General features: G+C 47.2%; 1 protein-coding gene across 2 annotated transcripts in view; it reads right to left on the bottom strand.

The window, feature by feature from the left end:
• The window catches only part of NUMBL (NUMB like endocytic adaptor protein), a 31,515-nt gene extending 8,355 nt beyond the window's left edge, over nt 1–23,160 (bottom strand). For both annotated transcript variants that reach the window (XM_045846746.1, XM_045846745.1), the window contains exons 1-7: nt 22,906–23,160; nt 19,139–19,223; nt 16,892–17,031; nt 15,918–15,992; nt 15,757–15,831; nt 14,389–14,529; nt 901–1,090 (exon numbers count right to left, since the gene is read on the bottom strand). In XM_045846746.1, coding sequence (XP_045702702.1) covers nt 901–1,090; nt 14,389–14,529; nt 15,757–15,831; nt 15,918–15,992; nt 16,892–17,031; nt 19,139–19,223; nt 22,906–22,929 — 730 coding nt within the window. In that variant the 5' untranslated portion in view covers nt 22,930–23,160. The remainder of the gene's footprint in view (nt 1–900; nt 1,091–14,388; nt 14,530–15,756; nt 15,832–15,917; nt 15,993–16,891; nt 17,032–19,138; nt 19,224–22,905) is intronic.
• Nucleotides 23,161–23,520: the final 360 nt, after the last annotated feature.

Below are 23,520 nucleotides of genomic sequence, written 5' to 3'. Positions count from 1 at the left end.
GAGTTTATCAGTATTTTTCAGACTTTCTTGATGGCAACCCAGAGTAAAAAACACCTTTTACATGGCAGCCCACTCCACACACACACATGCACACACACACATGCAAATATACACCATGTTTTGCCATGTGTGATGTGCACTCAAGTTTTGGGCCCAAACTTTCAGGGAAAAAAGAAATCTTTTGTTTTAATTTTTAATCCAATTATTTATTTATTTATATTTAGAAACAAAACAGATCATCGTACTCCAGGGTATTATTTTTGCATATGGATATCGTTATTGCTTTCTAGAGTTACACTTTTAGTGCGTAAGTATAAATAAAAGAATTAAAAACATTTATGTAGATATGGAATTAGTACTACCCATGTATAATGCCCATCCTTATTTTCCCCTCAGAAATTTGGGCAGAAAGGTGCACATCAATCATGGCAAAATACAGAGTATACTGAAATAAAACTGTCTCTAAACTATACTTACCCTAAGTACATTCGATTATTCTAGCGTTTTCTCTTTTATTATTTATTTATTATTGTTGTTCACGTGCGGTTGTCCCATTTCTCCCCCACCACTCCCCCCTACCCTAGCCGTTCTACTTCCCACCCATTACTCTGGTGTTTTCTATTTCATTTTTCCCCACACAGTTTGAAAAGCCTGGGACCTCCCTGAGTTGGCAGGTACTGAAGCACTTGGTGAGCTTGGCTGGGATTTGTGGCCTATAGAATATTGCCCAAAGAACTCCTTCCACTGAAGCGAGCTTTGTAAACTGTAACCGAACATGGTGCTTGGTGCTCTGCTTTGTAAACTGTTGAGTCCCTGTGCCTCTAAAGCTTTCCCTGTAAACCGGACCCGGGCCCCACCTGGGCCCACTCTGCCCTGCTTTGCCCTCTGCTCAGCACCCACCTTTCTTTTTGTCCGGTGCCTCTCGCTCAGCGGGCCGCCCACCACCAGACAGGCGGAAGGAGCCCTCCCGGGCGAAGCTGGTGCGGCTGGCATCGAAGGTGGCCGTGACCCCACATTCCTTCTCCCGCCGCTGTTTCCGCTCCAGGCAGGCGGCAAAAGCACAGCCCACAGCGTGACTCAGCCTCTCGCCCTGTGGGAGGAGGTTGGGGCGGGGGTTAGAGACGCTGAATTGTGTGGACTGGACATCGCGGGCCCTGGGCTCCAGCAGTTAGGTGCTGGGTGACCCGGGCAGTACCTGTACCTCTCTGGGCCTCAGTGGATACCTGCACGGAGAGGGGTACGAATGACAGCCCCAAGTGAAAAAAGCCAGAAACAAGAGTTCAATAATATGGAGATTCCTCAAAAAAATAAAAATACAGTTGCCATACGACCCAGCAATCCCACTTCTGGCTATTTATCTGAAGAAAACAAATACTAACTCAAAAACACATATGCACCCCTGTGATCATTGCAGCACTGTTGACAGTAGCCAAAGTAAGGGAGGACCCAGGTGTTCAGCAACACAGATAAGAAGATGTGGTACATAGATACGGTGGAATGTTCCTCGACCACAAAACAGAATGAAATCTTGCCATTTGCAACAACATGGAAGAAACTAGAGGGAATTATGTTAAGTGAAATAAGACTGTCAGAGAAAGAAAACAACGATTTCACCTATCTGTGGAATCTAAAGAACAAAATAAATGAGCAAACAAAACAGAAACAGACAACGAGCTGGTTTTGCCAAAGGGAGCAGGGGGTGGGGAGATGGGAATGCAAAAAGAAAACAAGGGCAATGCTGTAAGCCTCCATTTATATTAAGTTCTTTTTTTATATTTTATTGGTGATGCTATTACACTTGTCCTATTTTCCCACCTTTATTCCCCTCCGCCCTGCACACCCCCTCCCACCCACATTCTCCCCCTTTAGTTCATGTCTATGGGTCATACACGTAAGTTCTTTAGCTTCGACATTTCCTGTACTATTCTTAACCTCCCCGTCTATTTTCTACCTACCATCTATGCTACTTATTCTCTGAACCTTTTCCCCCTTTCGCCCCCTCCCACTCCCCTGTTGCTAACCCTCCGTGTTATCTCCATTTCTGTGGTTCTGGTCCTGTTCTAGTTGTTTGCTTAGTTTGTTTTTGTTTCTGTTTTAGGTTCAGTTGTTAATAACTGTGAGTTTGTTGTCATTCTACTGTTCATATTTTTTATCTTCTTTTTCTGAGATAAGTCCTTTTAACATTTCATATAATAAGGGCTTGGTGATGATGAACTCCTTTAACTTTACCTTATCTGGGAAGTACCTTATCTGCCCTTCCATTCTAAATGATAGCTTGGCTGGACAGAGCAATCTTGGATGGAGATCCTTGCCTTTCATGACTTTGAATACTTCTTTCCAGTCCCTTCTTGCCTGCAAGCTTTCTTTGGAAAAATCAGCTGACAGTCGTATGGGAACTCCTTTGTAGGCAACTGTCTCCTCTTCTGTTGCTGCTTTAAGATTCTCTCCTTACCTTTAATCTTCGCTTATGTAATAATGATATGCCTTGGTGTGTTCCTCCTTGGGTCCAACTTCTTTTGGAGTCTCCGAGTTTCCTGGAACTCTGTTTCCTTTGCCAGATTGGGGAAGTTCTTCTTCATTATTTGTTCAAATAACTTTTCAATTTCTTGGTCTTCCTCTTTCCCTTCTGGCACCCCTATGATTTGGACATTGGAATATTTAAAGATGTCCTGGAGTTTCCTAAGCCTCTCCTCATTTTTTGAATTCTTTTTTCTTCATTCTGTTCTGGTTCAATGTTTATTTCTTCCTTCTGGTCCACACTGTTGATTTGAGTCCTGGTTTCCTTCCCATCACTGTTGGTTCCCTGTACATTTTCCTTTATTTCACTTAGCATAGCCTTCATTTTTTCCTATAATTTGTGACCATATTCAACCAAGTCTGTGAGCATCATCTGATAGGTTGTCTATCTCTTTGTCACTTAGTTGTATTTTTTCAAGAGCTTTGATCTGTTCTTTCAGTTGGGCCATTTGTTTTTTTTGCTTGTTTGTTTTTGTAATGGCGTGCTTATTACATAGTAAGGGGCGAAGCCTTAGGTGTTCACCAGGGCTGGGTAACCCATGTTGCTGTGTTGTGATGCTGTATGTGGGGGAGAAGTCCGAGAGGGAACAGTGCCACTTGCTCTGCTCTCTATGGGTTTTCAGTTACGTCCCTGACTACCCACAATCAAATTGGGCCCTTCTGGTGCTGATTCCTGGGTGGCTGGGTTTGTGTAACTTCTAGGACCCTGTGGGTCTCTCCAACAAATTCTCCTGTGAGGCTAGGAGTTTCTGCTGGCTCCTCAAGCCCCACAGGTGTTTTCGGTCAGAGGCTTTGAGGCTTTATTTCCCTGAGCTGGAACCCTGCGTTGCGTGCTCTGTCTCACTTCCCAGTTGTTCCTCCTGGTTTATCTGCACATGAATGTGGGATCGCCCAGTCCACAAGCCATCACCTCACCAGCTCCATCAGCTGCCGCCTTGCCTACCTTGGTCCTGAAGCCACTGCCTTGTCTTGAGTCCTCTTTGCCCCACTGCCCGCCTCCATCCCTCCTACCAGTCTGGATGAATATTTCTTCTTTAACTCCTTGGTTGTTGGACTTCCATACAGTTCGATTTTCTGTCAGTTCTGGTTGGTTTTTGTTTTTAAATTTGTTGTTGTTCTTCTTTTGGTTGTGTGAGGGGGCACAGTGTATCTACCTATGCCTCCATCTTGGCCAGAAATCCAGAAAGCCCCATTTACATAAAGTTCCAAAACAGGCAAAATTCATCTACTATGGAAAAAGTCAGAATAGTGGCTGTTTCTGGGGGGATGGGGAGGGGACCCACTGGGAAGGGGCAGGGAGGACGGATGGGTGGTCGTGTTCTAAAGTGCGATAGGGGTTGAGGTTCCAAAGGTGTATGCTGTTGCCAAAACTCAGCAAAGGTGTAACTGTGGTTTGTGGATGGTATGTGCTTTTTTCAAAATAAGAAGAGCTGGGGGGCTGCTCCCCTGGGCTGGTATCCCTCAAGGTCTGACTGTGCGCTCAGCTCAGCTCCACAGGGATAACCACGAGGCCAATGTGATCCCAAGAACAATGGCCAGATCAGGGGGTTCAATCAAGTCTTCAGGCTCAACAATCCAAGGTCAATTACCTGAATCAACCAAGGCCCACCTGGGAAGAAGTAAAAGAAAGGCTCCAAGGCACTGATTGAATTTGAAGAAAAAAATGAGTGAGAACTGGAGGAAAGACTTAGAAAAACACAGGGAGAAATTATTAGGTGGGAGTGGGAGCTCATCCAAAAAGCAGACAAAAGAAAAAAAGAAAAAGGCAAGAAATCTGGTAGGTATTTATCTTTTCCTCCAAGTTCTATTCTCCCAGCAGTTCTCCAGATTCTGTAGATGTGGATAAGAAACAAGGAAAAATGAAAAGAAGAAACCATTTACATAAATCTGCAGAAAGCTCCATGTCAGAGATTGAATCAGACAGTAAGGAGAGTTTTAAAAAAGGAAGAGAAATCAAAAGGTGCAAATGATACAGACTGATGCAGCCACTGTGGAAAACAGGATGGAATTTCCTCAGAAAAAAATTAAAGATGGAACTGCCTTTTAATCTAGTGATCCCACTGATTGTGCCCTAAGGATCCTGAAACACTCATTCAAAAGAACCCATGCACCCCAATGTTTATAGCAGCACAATTTACAACAGCCAAGTGCTGGAAGCAGCTGAAGTGACCATCGGTAAATGGATCAAAACAATTATGCATGACAAGAAGCTGTATAAATAGTTATTTTATTTTAAAAAGTGCTGAAAAAATATGAAATTGACTTAATGGTATGCATGCTGAAGTGTTTGGAAAAGTATTCTGGTATCTGCAATGGGGAAATGTATCAAAACTGAGATGGACAGGTAAGTAACAGAGTGAGCACAGACAGGTGTGAATGGCAGGAACTGGGTGGTATGTGTACAGGTGACTGGTTACTGTACAAGCCTTTTGACTTTGCTGTGTGTTTGAAAAACATTTTCTAATAAAACATTGGGAGTAAAAAACAACAGTCACTATTTCCTGAGTGCTGACTTGAGAGGCACCAAGCCAGAAAGCCTGGATTGATGCTGGCTTTCCAATTTTCAGCTGTGTGTTCTCAAGAAAACCACTTCATGCCCTGGCTGGTGTGGCTCAGTGGACTGAGCACCAGCCTGAAAACCAAAGAGTCACCAGTTCGATTCCCACTCAGGGCACATGCCTGGGTTGCAGGCCAGGTCCCCAGTAGGAGGTGTGTGAGAGGCAACCATGCACTGATGTTTCTTTCCCTCTCTTTCTCCTTCCCTTCCTCTCTCTAAAAATAAATAAAATCTAAAAAAAAAATCACCTCACCTCTCAGTGCCTGAGCCTCCTCATCTATAAAATGAGATGCTCCCCAACAGCCCCTACTTCACCAGGGTCACCGCAAGAATTAAATAAATTAACATATACAAGGTGTACGGCACAGAGAAATACCATAATATCTGTCAGTGTAAATGTATCCAGCGCAGGCTGAGCCCTGACTTACATCCTTTTATGAAATCCTCAAACAATGCCAGGAGGTGCACACTGTCATGAATCAGTTTTACAGGTGAAGAAACTGAGGCTGTTAATACACCCATCATGAGTGGCAGCATTGGGATTCTCATAAGATCTGTCAGACTTCTGTTTCCTAACCGAGATGCTCAGCCACCTCTTAAACTTGGAGACAAAAATCCTCAACAAAACACCAGCAACTGAACCCAGAAGCATATTTTTTAAAGATTTTTTATTTAATTATTTTTAGACAGAGGGGAAGGGATAGAGGGAAAGAAACATCAATGTGTAGTTGCCTCTTGCATGCACCCCCCCCACTGGGGACCTGGCCGGCAACCCAGGCATGTGCCCTGACTGGGAATTGAACCGGTGACCCTTTGTTTCGAAGGCTGATACTCAATCCACTGAACCACACCAGCCAGGGATGAACCCAGAAGCATATTAAATAGATTATGCACCATGATCAAGTGAGATTTATTCCAGGAATAAAAGGCTGGCTCAACACATGGAAATTAATCAATATAATACACACTCATAGAATGAAGGAAAAACCACAAGATTATCTTGACTAATGCAGAAAAAGCATTCAACAAAATTCAATACCCTTTCAGCGTAGGTAGATACAATTGGCCTCTTTGCACAACCACATAAAGGACAACAAATTTAAAACCAAAAAACAACCAGAATTGCCAGAAAATTGAACAGTACAGCAGTCTGACAACCGAGGAATTAAAGAATAAACTCATTCAGTCTGATAGGAGGGGAGGAGACAGGCAGCCAGGGTGGAGAGGATGCCCAGCAAGGCGGTGGCTGGAGGACCAGGTGGTCCACATCTGTGTGCAGATGAACCAGGAGGGACAACTGGGGAGCAAGACAGACCACACAACCCAAGGTTCTAGCGTGGAGAAATAAAGCCTCAAAACCTCTGGCTGTAAAAATCTGTGGGGGTTGCAGCAGTGGGAGAAACTCCCAGCCTCACAGGAGAGTTCACTGGGGAGACCTACAGGGTCCTAGAAAGTACACAAACCCACCTGCCCATGAATCAGCACCAGAAAAGCCCAATTTGCTTGTGGGTAGCACAGGAAGTGACTGAAAGTTGGCCAATAGCCAAGCAAGCAGCATTGTTCCCTTTCTGACCCCACCCCCACAGACAGCACCACAATGCAGCATGTTGCCCTGCCCTGGTGCATACTTAAGGCTCTGCCCCTTACTATGTAACAGGTGTAACGAGACAAAGAAATATAGCCCAGATGAAAGAACAGATCAAAACTCCAAAAATAGAGCTAAGCAATGAAGAGATAGTCAACCTATCACATGCAGAGTTCAAAACACTAGTAATCAGGATGCTCACAGAAACAGTTGTGTATAGCTGCAAAACACAGGAAGAGGTGAAGGATATGCAACGTGAAATAAAGAAAAATAGGGAACAGTGTCCCAGGTTCGATTCCCAGCCAGGGTACATGCCTGGGTTGCAGGCCATAACCCCCAGCAACCGCACATTGATGTTTCTCTCTCTATCTCTATCTCCCTCCTTTCCCTCTCTAAAAATAAGTAAATAAAATCTTTAAAAAAAGTGTTCTCAAAAAAAAAAAAAGAAAAGAAAAATAGGGAACCAACAATGAAGGGAAGAAAATAAGGACTCAAATCAACGATTTGGAGCAAATGGAAGAAATAAACATTCAACCAGAACAGAACAAAGAAATAATAATTCAAAATATAAGGAGAAGCTTAGGAACCTCCAGGACAACTTTAAACATTCCAACATCTGAATCATAAGCGTGCCAGAAAGAGAAGAGGAAGAGCAAGAAATTGAAAACTTATTTGAACAAATAATGAAGGAGAACTTCTCCAATCTGGCAAAGGAAATAGACTTCCAGGAAGCCCAGGAAGCTCAGAGAGTCCCAAAGAAGTTGGACCCAAGAAAGCACACACCAAGGCACATCATAATTACATCACCCAAGATTAAAGATAAGGAGAGAACCTTAAAGCAGCAACAGAAGAGGAGACAGTTACCTGCAAGGGAGTTCCCATAAGACTATCAGCTGATTTCTCAGAAGAAAGCTTGCAGGCAAGAAGGGGCTGGAAAGAAGTATCCAAAGTCATGAAAGGCAAGGATCTCCATCCAAGATTACTCTATCCAGCAAAGCTATCATTTAGAATGGAGGGGCAGATAAAGTGCTTCCCAGATAAGGTCAAGTTAAAGGACTTCATCATCACCAAGCCCTTATTATATGAAATGTTAAAGGGACTTACCTAAGGAAAAGAAAATTTTCAAAACTATGAACAGTAAAATGACAACAAACTCACAATTATCAACAACTGAACCTAAAACAAACAAAAAAACAAATTAAGAAAACAAGTAGAACAGGAACAGAAGCAAAGTAATGGAGATTGCATGGAGGGTCATCACTGGCGAGGGGAAGAAGGGAGAATGGGGGAAAAGGTACAGGGAATAAGAAGCATAAATTGTAGATAGAAAATAGATGGGGGGGAAGTTAAGAATAGTACAGAAAATGGAGAAGTTAAAGAACTTATATGTATGGCTCATGGACATGAACTAAGGGGTAAGGAGTGCTGGTGGGAAGGGGGTTGCAGGGCAGAGGGAAGTAAAGGGGAGAAAAAAATGGGACAACTGTAATAGTATAATCAATAAAATATACTTTAGCCGTGGCTGGTGTAGTTCAGTGGATTGAGAGTGGGCCTGCAAATCAAAGGGTTGCCAGTTTGATTCTTAGTCAGGGCACATGCCTGGGTTGCGGCCAGGTCCCAAGTTGGGGTCATGTGAGAGCAACCACATAGTGATATTTCTCTCCCTCTCTTTCTCCCTCCCTCCCACTCTCTCTAACAATAAATAAATAAAAATCTTTTAAAAATAATAAATAAAATCCAATACCCTTTAAAAAAATTCAATACCCTTTCATGATAAAAAACACTCAACAAACTTGGAATAGAGGAAAACTTCCTCAACCTAACAAAGGACATTTATGAAAAAGTTGCAGCTAACATCATACTCAGTGGTAAAATACTGAAAGTTTTCCCCTAAAATCAGGAACAAGAAAAGAATGCCCATTTTCTGGAGTAAAAATAGCCTCTTCCACAAATGATATTGGGAGATCTGAACAGTTACGCAAAAAAAAAGAAAAGAAAAGAAGAAAGAAAGAAAGAGAAAGAAAGAAACTCTATCACCAACTTACACCATACAGAAAAATAAATTCAAGGTCAACAAAAGACTTAAATATAAGCAGTGATACCATAAAAGTCCTAGAGGAGAACATAGGCAGGAAAATTTCAGATATCCCATGCAGCAATATTTTCACAGATATTGCTAGATGTCCCACCACAGATGCACAGATATCCCTAGAGCAAGGGACATAAAGGAAATAATAAACAAATGGGATCTCATCAAAATAAGAAGCTTCTGAATGGCTAAAAAAAACAGCATTAAAGTGAAAAGAGAACCAACCATAAGGGAAAACATATTTGCCAATGATACCTCGGACAAGGGTTCGATCTCCAAAATATATAAAGAACTCACACAATTCCACTCCAGGAAGACAAATGACCCAATTAAAAAATGGGTAAAGGACCTGAGTGGACACTTCCCCAGGGAAGACATACAGAGGACCCAGGGACATGAAAAGATGCCCAGTGTCACTAGCCATCAGAGAGATGGGAATTAAAACCACAATGAGATACCACCTCACACCAGACAGAATGGCCATCATAAACAAAGCAACACACAAGAAGAGTTGGAGAGGTTGTGGAGAAAAGGGAACCCTAGTGCATTTTTGGTAGGAATGCAGACTGGTGCAGCCACTGTGAAAAACAGTATGGAATTTCCTCAGAAAACTAAAAATGGAACTGCCTTTTGACCCAGCATTACCACTGCTGGAATTATACCCGAAGAATCCTGAAACAGCAATTCTAAAGAACCTGTGCACCCCAATGCTCATAACAGCACAATTTACAATATCCAAGTGCTGGAAGCAACCTAAGTGCCCATCAGTAAATGAATGGATAAAAAAACTATGGTACATTTACACAATGGAATTCTATGCAGCAGAAAGAAAGAAGGAGCTCCTACCCTTTGCAATAGCATGGATGGAGCTGGAAAGCATTATGCTAAGCGAAATATGCCAGGTGGTGAAAGACAAATAAATACCATATGATCTCACCTTTAACAGGAACCTAGTAAACAAAACAAAGAAACAAGCAAAATATAACCAAAGACACAGAAATTGAGAACAGGCTGACAGTGACCAGAGGGGAAGGGAGAGGGTTAATGGGGGAAAGTTGGGGAAGGTTCATCAAGGAACATGTATAAAGGACACATGGACAAAGCCAAAGGGGGCAGAATCAAGGGTGAGAAGAGGGGATGGGAGGTCAGGAGGGTGTGGGGAAAATGGAGACAACTGTACTTGAAGAACAATAAAACACACACACAAAAGAATATCCATTTCATCACTTAATTATAGAATTAGCTTTTTCATTTCTGTGAGACTCCACTGGGTTTTGATAGAGGTTACATTAAATCTATAGATCACTATGGGAAATATTGCCATTTTAACAGGATGAAGTCTTCCAATCCATAAACATAAGATGTTTCATTTATCACTTCATGATGTTTCATTCTCATCACTTCTATTCAACAGTATACTGGAAGTTCTAGCCAGAGGAATAAGACAGGAAAAGGAAATAAAGGCATCCGAGTTGGAAAGGGAGAAGTAAAATTATCTCTATTTGCAGATGACATGATCTTGCATGTAGAGAGTCCTAAATAATCCATAAATTGTTAGTGTTAATAAGTTAATTCAGCCCTAAGTGGTATGGCTCAGTGGATTGACTGCCAGCCTGTGAAGCAAAAGGTTGCTGGTTCAATTCCCAGTCATGGCACATGCTTAGGTTGCAGGCTAGGCCCCTGGTAGGGGGCGCATGAGAGGCAACCACACATTGATGTTTCTCTCCCTCTATTTCTCCCTCACTTCCCCTCTAAAAGTAAATAAATAAAATCATTTAAAAAATGAAAAAAATAAATTAATTCAGGAAAGGTTCAAATACAAGATCAATAAAAGTCACATTTATATACAGTAGCAGTGAACAATTCGAAATAAAATTAAGATAATAATTTCATTTGCAAAAGCATCTAAAAGGACAAAATGGTTAGGAATAAATATAACCAAGGAAATGAAAGAAATAAATACTGAAAACTACAAAATATTATTGAAAAAAGCCCTGACTAGTATGGCTTAGTGGGATGGGCATAACCCCACAAACTAGTCTTCGATTTGATTCCCTGTCAGGGCACGTGCCTGGCCACGTGGGTTGTGGGCCAGGTCCCCAGTTGGGGGCATCTGAGAGGCAACTGATGGTTGTTTCTTTCTCACTTTGATGTTTCTCTCCCTCTCTTTCTACCCCCCTTCCCCTCTCTCTCAAAATAAATAAAATCTTCTCAAAAACTACTGAAAGAAATTAAAGAAGACCTAAATAAATGAAACATCTTATGTTTATGGATTGGAAGACTTCATCCTGTTAAAATAGCAATATTTCCCATAGTGATCTGTAGATTTAATGTAACCTCTATCAAAACCCAATGGAGTCTCACAGAAATGAAAAAGCTAATTCTATAATTTACACGGAATTGCAAGTGACTCAGAATAGCCAAAACAATTTGGGGAAAGAACAAAATAGAACTTACACTTTTAGATTTTAAAACTTACTCTAAAGCTACAGTAATCAAAAAAGTGTGATACTGGCATAATGATAGACAAGTAGACTGATGAAAAATAACTGAGTGCCCAGATATATACCTGCATATCTACGGTCCATTGATTTTCTTGGAAATATTGGGGCCAAGACTATTCAATGGAGAAAAGATAGTCTCATTAACAAATGGCGCTGGGACAACAGATATACATATGGAAAAAAATGAAGATGGACCCCTACCTGACACCATTCCCAAAAATTAACTCAAAAGGGATCAAAGACCTAAATGTAAGAGCTAAAACTATAAAACTCTTAGATGAAACACGGGATTTTATAAATAAAACATTGAAGAAGGGGAGGGGCTTAGGAAGCCCTATCTTGTCATCAATGAAGTTCACTATACCCAGCCAAAAAAAACCCCTGACAAAACAAAAAAGAGTTGCAACAAATTTCTGGCCCCACATGCTCTTCCAGAACCCTGTCTCTCTCCCATCAGAAGTAGGGTCAGTGTTGTCTTTACTTCGTCTGGGAAGACCTCTGTCCTTGTCTGGACAAACAGAATACCACAGAAGCAATGCTGTGGTTTCCAAGTCCAAAAAGGCCACATAGCTTCCTCCTGGTTAGTACTAGGGTTAAAGCAATCTCAGTCTCTCCCCTCTCTCTCCTTCCCTCCGCCCCTCCCCATTTTGGAGCCCTGTGCCACCATGTGAGAAATCCAGCTTTCCTCAAGCATCCATGCTGTGGTCTCCCAAGTGACGCACACTGTGACTGCAGCAGTGTGAGAGACCCAGCGCCAGATACTCACTGAGCCTTCCCACACTCCTTACCTACAGAGACATGCAAGGCAATAAGTGATTGGAATTTTAAGCCACTAAATTTTGGAGAAACTTGTTATGCACAACAGATAACTGAGACAACTACTACGCTATTCTCCAGAAATAGCAGTTGCTATGGTCTCTGCATCTCAAATATCTCCACACTAGCCCTTGGCAGGCACCGATCTATGCTGACTAATCAATACTGACACGCCTGCTTTCAGGTCTGAAATGGTGTGAACAAGTGAGGACGTTGAGGGTATTGGCTCGTTTGTGGGGCTCAGAGCTCTTGGCAGTGGGGATTTCTGAAGCACGCAGGAATCCCTGAGTAGACTAGTAAGGTCTGCAAGGTACAGGAGTTGTTTCACTTGCCCATTATCTCCCTGCTCTGGATAACAGCACCACAGATTCCCTTTGGGAAACTCCTTTTCAATACTGGCTAAGTCCGTCTGGGTGTTCCACCCTCCCCCGGCCAAGGGGAAGCCAGGGACCCAAGCCAGGCCAATTCCATACCCTCTCACCAGAAATCGGACCGAAGCATTGGGAGGCAGGTTCATCTCACAATGGTGCCCTGATGGAACTGTCCCCTAGTGCAGTGGCTCCAGGCTGCCCTGCTCTCTGCCCTTTCTGATGCTTAATGTTCCAACTGTCCTTTGGTTTTTTTGTGTTCCTCACCCAATGATATATGTATTGATTTTAGAGAGAGGAAGGGAGAGAGTGAGAAACTTCAATGTGAAAGAAAAACGTGGATAGGTTGCCTCTTGTACCCACCCTGACCAGGGATAGAACCCTCAGCCTCGTATGTGCCTGGGGCTGACTGGGGCTTACAGGTTTGACTGGGGATCAAACCTGTAACCTTTTGGTGCATGGGACAACACTCCAAGTGAGCCTCCCAGCCAGGGCCACCTTTTGATTTTGTGAGATTTCTTATATCCTTCCATGAAATTTTTAAAAAAGATTTTATTTATTTCTTTTTAGAGAGAGAGGAAGGGAGGGAGAAAGAGAGGGAGAAAAACACTGATGTCAGAGACATTGATCAGTTGCCTCTCCTGTGTCCCAACTGGGGACTGAACACCCAACCCAGGCATGTGCCCTGACTGGGAATTGAACCAGCGACTTTTTGCTTCACAGGATGATGCCCAACCAACTAAGGCACACTGGTCAGGGCTGTGCATTTAATTTAATTTTTTTTTAATTTTCACCCAAGGACATTTTTTCATTGCTTTTAGAGAGAGAAGAAGAGACAGAGAGAGAACAGAGAGAGAAACACGGATGTGAGAGAAGCATCAACTGGTTTTCTCCTGAATGCACCTGGACCAGGGATTGACCAGGAATCAAACGCACAAGCCAGGTATGTTCCCTGACTGGGAATCGAACATGTAACCCTTCGCTTATGGGACAATGCTCCAACCAACTGAACCACTTGGCCAGGGCCATGAATTATATTTTAGATTTAAGTTAGCCAGATTAGTTTCTTTTGCCAGCAACCAAAGAACTGGCTGACGTAGGAGGCTGAGACTGTGGTTTCCTACAAAGTTGGGCAAGGGACTGAATTCAGGGTCCAGAGTTCAGGGCAGAATAAAGATTCTAGTTTCCACCATCTTTGGCAAGTAGAGAAGTGTAGCCATACTTTGGCATAGCAGCAACATCGAGAAGCCGAGGCTCTGATGCAGGGAGGGGAGCCACAACCGTGCTGCACTGCCTGCCTTTGGGTGTCTTCCACATGAGACAGGGGCAAACTTCTACTGCACTGAAATCACTGCTATTGGGGGCTTTCTGTCACAAGCCTCACTGTGAGGATGCTTCTGAAAAGAGCCCATTTGTTGCTTTCATCTGATTCTGAGGGGACCTTGACTTCCCAAAATATAAAGAAACAAAGACAAAATGAATCAAGGCTGAAGGAAGAGTCGGGGAAGGGGTATTGTTTGAAAAGGGCCTGAGGGAGCCTGCTGGGGGCAGGAAAGCCCACCACTTGGCCTGGGTGGGTTTATCCATAAGCAAAAATTCATGGAGCTGGACATAGAATGCATATTACTAGTGTATGTATATAATCCTCAATTAGAAAAGTTAGAGAAACATGAAGAACTGCTGATAATAAGGAGGACGATGATAACCAGTGTTTTCCTGAGTGCTTCCTATATCCCAGGCATATTCCAACACCTGTGTATTAACCCATTCAAGTCCACAACAATTCTCTAGGCTAGGAGCTCTGAGTACAGTCCCTTTTCCAGATGAGGACCCAGGCCTGGAGAGGAGAAGTGATGGCTTGTGTGACTCCACTCAGCAGGCTGGGGATGGAGCTGGACTGCCAGGGAATGAGAAAGAAGAGTCAGCAGGCCCTGGGCTCTGGTGATACTCACGGAGTCCTTAAGTGCCAGGAAACAGTGGCAGATCCAGCGGCGGGTGGTCCCGTCACGGCAGATATAAGAGAAAGCCTTGTCCAGGTTGCGGTCAGGAGCACAAAAGGAGACTTTTTCGATGGTCTGGTCCACCAGCAGGTCCTGTCACAAGCCAGGAGGACCAGGAGAGAAATGTGAACTTTCACGTATTCATTCAACATCCCATAGTGTCTGCTCCATAAGCCATCCTGACCGGGATAGGCACCTGGCAGTCATTGTGGATCCTGCTATGGACCCTGCAGGCATGGGACTTCCAATTAAGCACAGAAACAGGCTCATTACCAGGAGAGGGCCCAGAGTCACAACCAGGCCGTAACAAGGGAGGCACAGACACAGAGGTCAGGGAAGGGATGGGGAGGCACAGGGAAGAGGAGGTGCCTGTCCCAACCTGGGTGGGGAGGTAGAGTCAGGCAAAGCTTCCTAGAGGCAAAAGGCAGGGAACAGAAATTCAGGCTGAGAGAACTGCCTGTGCAAAGATGTCAATACTGATCGGTCATTAACCTAACTGTCATCATGGACTGGCTGCCTCCTCTAGAGGCCTCTGGGCTGGAGGCAGGGAATTCAAAAGTGACAGATACCCAGATCCTGGCCCCACGGCTTCCTGTCTGGCTGGGTAGACTGACAACACACACCTAACAGCTAACACTGGTCTGAGTATGCACACCACACCAGGTGATAAAGACCAACAGCCACGCTGAGCAGCAGTGCATTGGGAGTGTCCATGGGAGGGGTTAGGGCTTTGGAAGTCCTTGCACTCTGCGTAATTGCGAGAACCCTACAGGAAGAGCTCTGTTTTTATAGTAAAGCTCTATGACTCTGAATTCCTCCTCCCTGACTTCCTTTTCCTTCTATAAATATTCCTCCATGTTGGCCCGCAAGCCAGGCTGGCCATGTCTGCTTGCATTCGATTGTAACTCTTTCCCAAAAAAACCCTTTTCGGTGAGGAAACACCTGGTCGTGTGATATGCTTTCTCAGGTAATGGTAGCGTCTTTTATTATCCCCATTTGACAGATGACGAGACTGAGGAACAGAAGGGTTGCATTTTACACCCAGGGTCCCCCAGCGGATAGGTGGGCGAGCGGGTAGGCTGGAGCTGAGGCAGCTGCTCCAGTCTGCTCTCACTCACTGTCTATGTCGGCTCACAATTAACCACAGGACTCGAACCTGAAGTACGACTGTGAGGTGTGCCAAGATGTTCCAGAAGCCCATGGTGTAGTCTGGAAGGTCCCTGAGGGAGGGACATCCTAGCAGTGGGTGGGATAGCACCCTCGGCCCCATTCAAGCAGGGTGAGGAAAGGGGCCCTCTTCCACCCCCACGAGCCTCCTACCTTGGTCTTGTCATCCACCACTCGGAGCCCGTCAGCTGACACCCACAGGACTGACTTCACGGACTTCCGGCCCATCTGGGGGAAGGTGAGAACAGAGGGCGTGATCAGGGCTGTCTCTTCTGGCCTGAACTTGCCCCTCCCTGTGCCAGCCCCTCGCTCACCGCCTTCAGCTTCTTCACTGCATCTTCACACACGTGCATCCCCCTGGACTCCTCCACTTCCACGTGGCCCAGGTACTTGGGAGGGAGGAAAAACAGGAGGGCATGGAATAAGCACAGTATTCAATAATTCCTAGTGTTCCCTGAGCAGCTGCAATGCATCACACAATGTCCTCAGCATATCATATGTGCTTAGCACTCATTTACTCTGCACCTCAACTCTACAAGGGAGGTCCCCTATTTCCGTCCTAGATACACAGATGAGAGACTGAAGCACACCAGGCAGTAGTGATTCCCATCCTGCACCTGTCCCTGGGCCTTAACCTACCACTGTTGTCCTTCTGAGTGCTAGCACCTGCACCTCTGCACCTGAGGGCTAGCCCCAGCAATGCCTCATGGGAGTTGGGGTACACACACCCCAGCTTCCTCCTGCTATGGGTGGGTGGCTCTATTTCCCAAAGTCCCCAGTGGCATGAAACTCAGCTGCCCACAGCTGTAGTTTAGCTACCCACCAGTGATTGGCTGCCTTCCCTTCCTCACTCCCACCAGCATTTCCTGCGCCTCCCAAAAGGACCCCTCACACTCACGGGTTGCATCTGGAGATCTAGAAGAAGGGACCAAGTTGGGATTTGAACATGAATCTGCTATCTCCCGTATTAAAGCGTAGCGTGCATTGTAAAGTGTCATAGAGGGCTTTGCAAATGGAACAAAATTTTTGTGACCTTCCAGTGCCCTCTGGAAATTGTCAGCTCCCACAAAACGGGTGACCCAGGCAGGACATCCCCCAGGTGACATTTTCCTGGTGCAAGAGAAAGTGTGCTGGTTTTTAATCCTAACTCTGAAGGACAAGCTGTGGGGTCACGCATGGACAAGCTCCACAGCTCTTTGTGGATGCGCTGTCTCTGCAACAGAGGGCGGGACCTCACCCAGCTAGGACCGGCATGCATCCCACCCTCACCCATGCTCTGCCCACTCACCCTGACAGGGAAGCTGCACGTGCCCTTGCGCACCGCATCCTCGTCTGCCTGCCACTGATGGGGGCGTGACGCCTCAGGCACGTAGGCTGGCTTCCTCCGCCTCAGGCTCTGCCGTAACTTGTTCATGGTGCCTGGCCCCTCTGGTGACACAGGACAGGGAGTTGGTCAAAGGCCGGGGTCAGAAGACACACATAGTGCTCAGGGAGTGGACACAGTGCTCAGTAGGCACAGAGTCAGATAACAGGGGAGTAGGGTTACAGGGCTAGGGGGTCACTGGGTCAGACGACATGACATTCAGGGAACTTGGATCAGCAGCAGTCAGGGGACACGGGGGATGGGGATGACATCAGGTAGGGTCAAGACATGAGGCAGAGCACAAGAGTCAATGCGGAGATTCAGAAGACATAGAGCTGAGGGGCAGGGAGGTCTGGGATGTGGGTCACAGCTTTTGGGGGGTATGGAAATGGGGATGTGGCAGTCTGGAATCATGAGGATCCAACGTAATGGGAAGTCAAGGCAATGCAGAGTACTGGGTTATGGGGCACAAAGTCAGGGGTCACGAGGTCAGGGGCTGAGGTGGTCAGAAGGCACAAGAGTTGGGAATTGCCTGGGTCAAATGTTGGGGGGGTCTTAGAAGGTCCAGAAACTGAGGTCCAGAGCCAAGGCCAGAGAGTATGGACAACAGTGTGTAGTGTAAGGCATGGGACCCTGGGGCAGTGCACACCTGTGACTCCCAGAGGTATGGGTGAGGGTGGAGACGGCCAGCTACTAAGACAATCCTCACAAAAACACTGTTCACTGATAAGCCATCCTGACAGTCCCAGGAGGGTGAGCAGATGGGGACTGTGTGTGTGTGCGACTGTGTGGCTGGTGTGTCCCTGCATGGTGTCTGGGAAGGTGTCTAGAGCAGAACATGCCACTGCAGGGAGTGTGTATTTCTAAGGGCTGCACGGGAGGATGTGGGTCCAAGTGGTTGTTCCCTAGAGTGTGTGTCTGTGCATGCTGTCCATGGGAGATCTGTGTCCAAGAACATGGTGGTCGTCTGTGAGGATAGGTCCCTGAAGGTTGTTGCTGAAGGGTACGTATGTGTGAGTGGTTGTGAGTGTGTCGGCAAATGTTGCCAGAGAGGTGAGGATGTGTCTCTGAGCAGGAAGAAGTTGAATGTGAGGCTGCATGTCTGTGTGAGAGTGCGGCCATTGTCATTGGCGACTGTCTGTTGTCATCGATGAGGGTATGTATGAGTTACCCAAGAGACCATGCTGGTGTCCAAGACTGCAGCTGTTGTTTGTTGAGGGTGTGTCTGTCAGAGCATGTGGCTGTTGTAGAGTTGGGTCCACGGGTGTTGTTCTGAGGGTGTGTCAGTGTGTACCCGTGCATCTGCAAGGTGTGTGAGAATGTGAGGTGTGTGTTATTTTTTAGAGCTGCTCATGACTATTATTTGTGAGACGGTGTCTGCAGAAGTGTAGCTCTTTTTTGTTAAAATAATTTTTTTCCCAGATTTATATTAGAGAGAGGGGAAGAGAGGGAGAAAGAGAGGGAGAGAAACACTGACGTATGAGAGAAACATTGATTGGTTGCCTCTCGAACACCCCCTACTGGGGACCTGGCCTGCAACCCAGGCATGTGCCCCAGCTGGGAATCCAACCAACGACCCTTTGGTTCACAGGCTGCTTGCCTCTTGCATGCCCCTAACCAGGGACCTGGCCCACATCCCAGGCACGTGCCCTACCAGGAATCAAACTGATAACCCTTCGGTTCACAGGTTGGTGCTCAATCCACTGAGCAGCACCAGCCAGGGCTAGAAGTATAGCTCTTTATGAGGAGATGGGTCCAGAGGTGGAGTCTGTGAGGCATGTCAGTTGAGGAAGTCTGGCTGCTGTCTGTGGAAGCATGGGTCTGCACATGTTGTCTGGTCTCTGTGTGCAGGGTGGCCCTGGAGTCAGAATCTGCTCAGTGTCTGTCACCTCTGGTCTAAAAGAATCTGGGTGTTGTCTGGGAATATGTCTGCATGCTTATGTGACCCTGCACTTATGTATATGGGGAGGTTGATGTGTGTCTCAGTGTCCCCGTGTGTGTCTGAGCATGAATCGGGCTTGAATGGTCACTGAATGTATAGGGAAGAGGTTTGAAGGTGTCCACTCATGAGTGTGACTAGGCCTGTGTGACTGCAGGGACAGTTTCTCTGGTCATGTTAGTCAGACCCACCCACCCACTCAGTCCCTGCCCCATCTCCACCCGGTCACTCACCTGGATCCGTCCTGGAGGTTTCAGGGGGCCCCAGGGCCCCACAGGGGGCTGGGGACAGATGTTGCTCAGGCCTCCTGGGTCCACTCTGCTCAAGGGACAGAAGAGAAGGTGAGAGGCTGGTTTGGGATGGGCTTGATCCCCTACCTCATCCCCTCTGATGTTGGACATCAGCCAACACCACTTCATTTCACGCTCCCTGATGAGGGCTTGGTTGTCATAGCAACTGTTACAAGGGGGATGAGCCACCTGGCTGCAAGGGCCCAAGAATGAGTAAGTGTGTCTGGGGGCATTTGTTAGGGGATATCCTGGCCTCAGAAGGCCCTCAGTACCCACAGGGATGGTGTGAGGAGGAAGTGGCCTTGCCCTCTAGGCACATGTCCAGGGATGCACAAACATACAGTCAGGTGTCTGCAGGCGACTCATGGCTACAGTTGTCCCTAGCACTGGGTTACAGCTCTGCACATTTAGTTACACACAGACACAACCCCAACTATATACACCAGGCCACACAGACACACATGGAGTCACAACCACTACAAATATCTTGTCACATAGCCAAGTTCACAGATATACACAGTCTCACTACAGACATATGTCTCATATGCATACAGAGTCTCAGCCTGCCTAGGCACTGCCACACATACCTAGTCACATCAGCTGCTAGTGTGTGGTCACTTCTATTTTCTCAGCCACATACAAAGAGCTGGGCCCGTCATACCCACCCAAGTGGTACATGTACAGCTACACCCAGACAGTAACTTTTCCTCAGGCAGTCACCCAAGATACTCCCACTCAGAATCACACCCAGTAACAAAGACACAATCAGCACACACACTTGTCACACCCAGCTCCAATGCTGTCTGTTGACATCTGGTCATGGATGAATGCAGAGATACACACATCTGATCACACAGCCACACCCAGTCACAGCCACATGTGTTCAATCACCCACAGGCATAAAGCTGCACAAAGACACTCAACCCCTTGTATCAGTCACACCAACACACTTTTTGGTCACACACTGTCACACAGTCACGCATACCTAGTCATAGAGGCTCACATTTAGTCACAGTATCAACTAACTTAGATGGATAGTCCTCCATCCCCAATCACACAGAGACGCTGGTGGCCATGACCCATACACTATAGGGAAACAGGCTTGCACACCAAAGACATGCATACAGCCATCAAGAGACAACTATCCCCCAGGATGGCCACACTCAAGCATAGCCCAACAGTCGGCGGTTCAAAGTCACAGCCATCCACATTTCAGAGGTGGTTGTGCATGCAGAGTCACACAGCCTCAGTACCCACACTACCCAGCCACACAGTTATAGTGCCATCACCCAATATCCCACACCCAACCGTCCCACATCATAGCATCACAGAGAAACACATGGTCTCCATGAAAACACACAAGTCACAGAGACAAGTGGCCACATACTCATACAGTCACAGCCCCATGTGGCCAGATACACAGTGTCTCATACACAGAGCCATCAGGACACAATTTCTATTTCATGTACCACAGGCACACAGTTACGTGCATGCTCTGAAATGCAGGGACCCAACATAGCATTTATAGCTGTGCTTATGCAAAAGACACAGCTCCTGCCCTGGCTGGCGTAGCTCAGTGGATTGAGCACAGGCTGTGAACTAAAGTGTCACAGGTTCGATTCCCAGTCAGGGCACATGCCTGGGTTGCAGGCCATGACCTCCAGCAACCGCACATTGATGTTTCTCTCTCTCTCTTTCTCCCTTCCTTCCCTCTCTAAAAATAAATAAATAAAAAATCTTAAAAAAAAAAAGACACAGCTCCTCAGTCACCCTGTCACCAAATTATACACTCAAATACAAATAGTCCAGCATGCACGCAGACACACACACACCAAACAGCCACACAGCTACAGACACTCGCACAGCCTGTGACATTGACACAGGTACATATAGTCATCTGGGTCACAGACATGCAGGTCACAAACAAATACAGAAGCCCCAGTCACCTGCATGTCCCCAACATACACAGTAGCCTGATGCCATCACACATAGACACAGCTATAAAAACAGAGTCAGACATAGTGAAATAACCCACTATTAATGGTCAGCCAGGGTTTCAGACCCCAAGTCAAGTACATAACCCAAATCACACATTCATGATTGTAAATGCACACCATCACTCAGTATCAACACACAGAGCTAGATGCCATCATTTATACAATCCCAGTCACACACACAGACATGGCTCTGAACACACAACCAGTCACACAAACATACAAGTCACAGTGCCATCACACAACCCCAGTCACACAGGCACGATGTGACAGACTTCATCTATAATGGCAGTTACACACCCAGAGTTGCAGGGACATTGTGTGTCACACAGACCCATGTGTGGCACAAATATAAAACCAGTTGCAGGTATAACCACAAATGTTCAGTCACTGGAAGATTGCACATGGACAGAGTCATGGTCACCACTCCACTTACACACAGTTGCAACTCCACCCACATCTTCAGTCAGCCACATACACACAACACGTCCAACCCCAGACTTAACACATACACTGTCACATACCCAGTCACAGTTACCAAGGCACACAAACACAGGGTCACTAAAGATGGAACCACAGACACAAGTCCACAGTCACAATCACCCAAACACTCACACACAAAAAGTACAGGGTTCATGCACACTGAGCTGTTGTCATACACACGTATACAGTCACACAAATGCTGGGGTCACTCGCAGACACTACCACAATCACAAGACAGGTACACACACAGGATTCCTCATAGTCACCAGCTATAGCACAGACACACACACAGACAGTCATGCAAACACGGGGTCACACTCTTAGCCATCTCCCGGTCGCTTGCTTCCCCCCTCCCCCAGGTACCACACACAAAGCCGCCATCACCTCAGATGCTGCAGACAGACAAGGCTGCACCCGGTTCCTGGGAAACCTCTCCCCCACCTCCCAGCATGAATCCTGGAGCCTGAGGGGCCAGCACATTATCTGAGGGTGGGGCCACTCCCAGGCAGCTGGGCAACCCCAGGGACAAAGAGGGTGTCCCAGGGACCTATGCCCTGAGACCCTTGACCAAGGAGGGAAAGTGCCTGAAATTTCCCTAATTGTATTCAGGCTACAGTGGGAGTGGAGTCCCAGGCACAGGGACCTTATTTTGAGAAGGGGCTGTTCCTAGGACACCGCCCAAGGATTGGGAGGAGGCGGGTGGGATGCTATGCCCAGGACTCCTCTGAGGCCTGGGGACAGATTGTGCCTGAAATTGCCCTCAGCCTTGGCTTGGTAGGGAAGCTGTGCCCAGGGACCCGATCGAGACCTTGCCTTGAGGGTTGTTGTGCTCACAGACCCCCCTCAGGCAGGGAGGAGTCTGGATGGCGTCTGGTCCTGGGATCGCCTCCAGCAGGCCTTGGCTTCATCCGGGGGTTGTGTCCCGAACCCATCCCCAAAACCTTGCCTAGGGAGTTATGCAGAAAATCTGTCCCCTGTCCTTGATTTCCCTGAGGGGGAGTTCTGCGTCCGGCACCCTTATCTCCAGGACCTCGGTAAGGGAGGGCCTGTGTTTCCCAAGCTTTGGGTCGGTGGGGGGTTTGTTCGTGGACTCCCACCCAGGACCACCCTCGACAGCATTGGCACCCTCTCCATCCGGGCGCCGCGGCTGCCTCCAACCCCCCCCCCCGCCCCCCGCCACATCAGCAGCGGCGCCGCCCCCCTACCCGAGCCCCACTCTCCCGCCCTTCTCACGCTGGCCGCTGCGCTCCGGGACATCCAGGGCCCGGGCGCCCCCGCCTCCCGCGGCCCCCGCCAGGCCCGGATCCCCGAATGCTGTTGGTGCTGCTGTTGTGGCGGTGGCGGCGGTAGCTCTGTCCGACGCTGGCGGAGACCAGAGACCCAAGGATGGTGCGAGATGCACGCCCGCCAGCCTGCTCGGTTCCCCGAGATTTCCGTTCTGGGGGCAGGGGGGGAGCGCCCCTCCCGCCTCAGCTCCCTGCCCCGCCCCCGCCCACTGGCCCACCGCCTGCTGGATATACAGAAAGACCCCGCCCCCTCGGCCTGCAGGCCCCGCCTACACGCAAGTATAACCCCGCCCCCTCCCTTACTGCCACCGCCCCGCCACGCCCATTGGCCAGTCCCCGGCTGAGCTTGCACGTGAGCCCCGCGGAGTTTCCCCTTAGGTCTTTCGAAGCCTGGACTCCCTTTCCCTTGGTAACCCCTGACCTCAGGTCTCCTTCAGTTCTGTGTCCGAAAGAGTTGCTTCGGGAACCGTCTCGCCGCTCCACATCCTCAGATCTTCCAGCTAACCCCATGATTTTCCTATCCCGGCGGAGGCTGGCAGGAGCAGTGACAAGGCACTTTTTG

This window comes from Phyllostomus hastatus, unplaced genomic scaffold (assembly GCF_019186645.2).
Source record: "Phyllostomus hastatus isolate PE091 unplaced genomic scaffold, TTU_PhHast_1.1 phas_contig_5, whole genome shotgun sequence".
NCBI lineage: Eukaryota > Metazoa > Chordata > Mammalia > Chiroptera > Phyllostomidae > Phyllostomus > Phyllostomus hastatus.
This window is presented reverse-complemented; position numbering and strand designations above follow the sequence as displayed.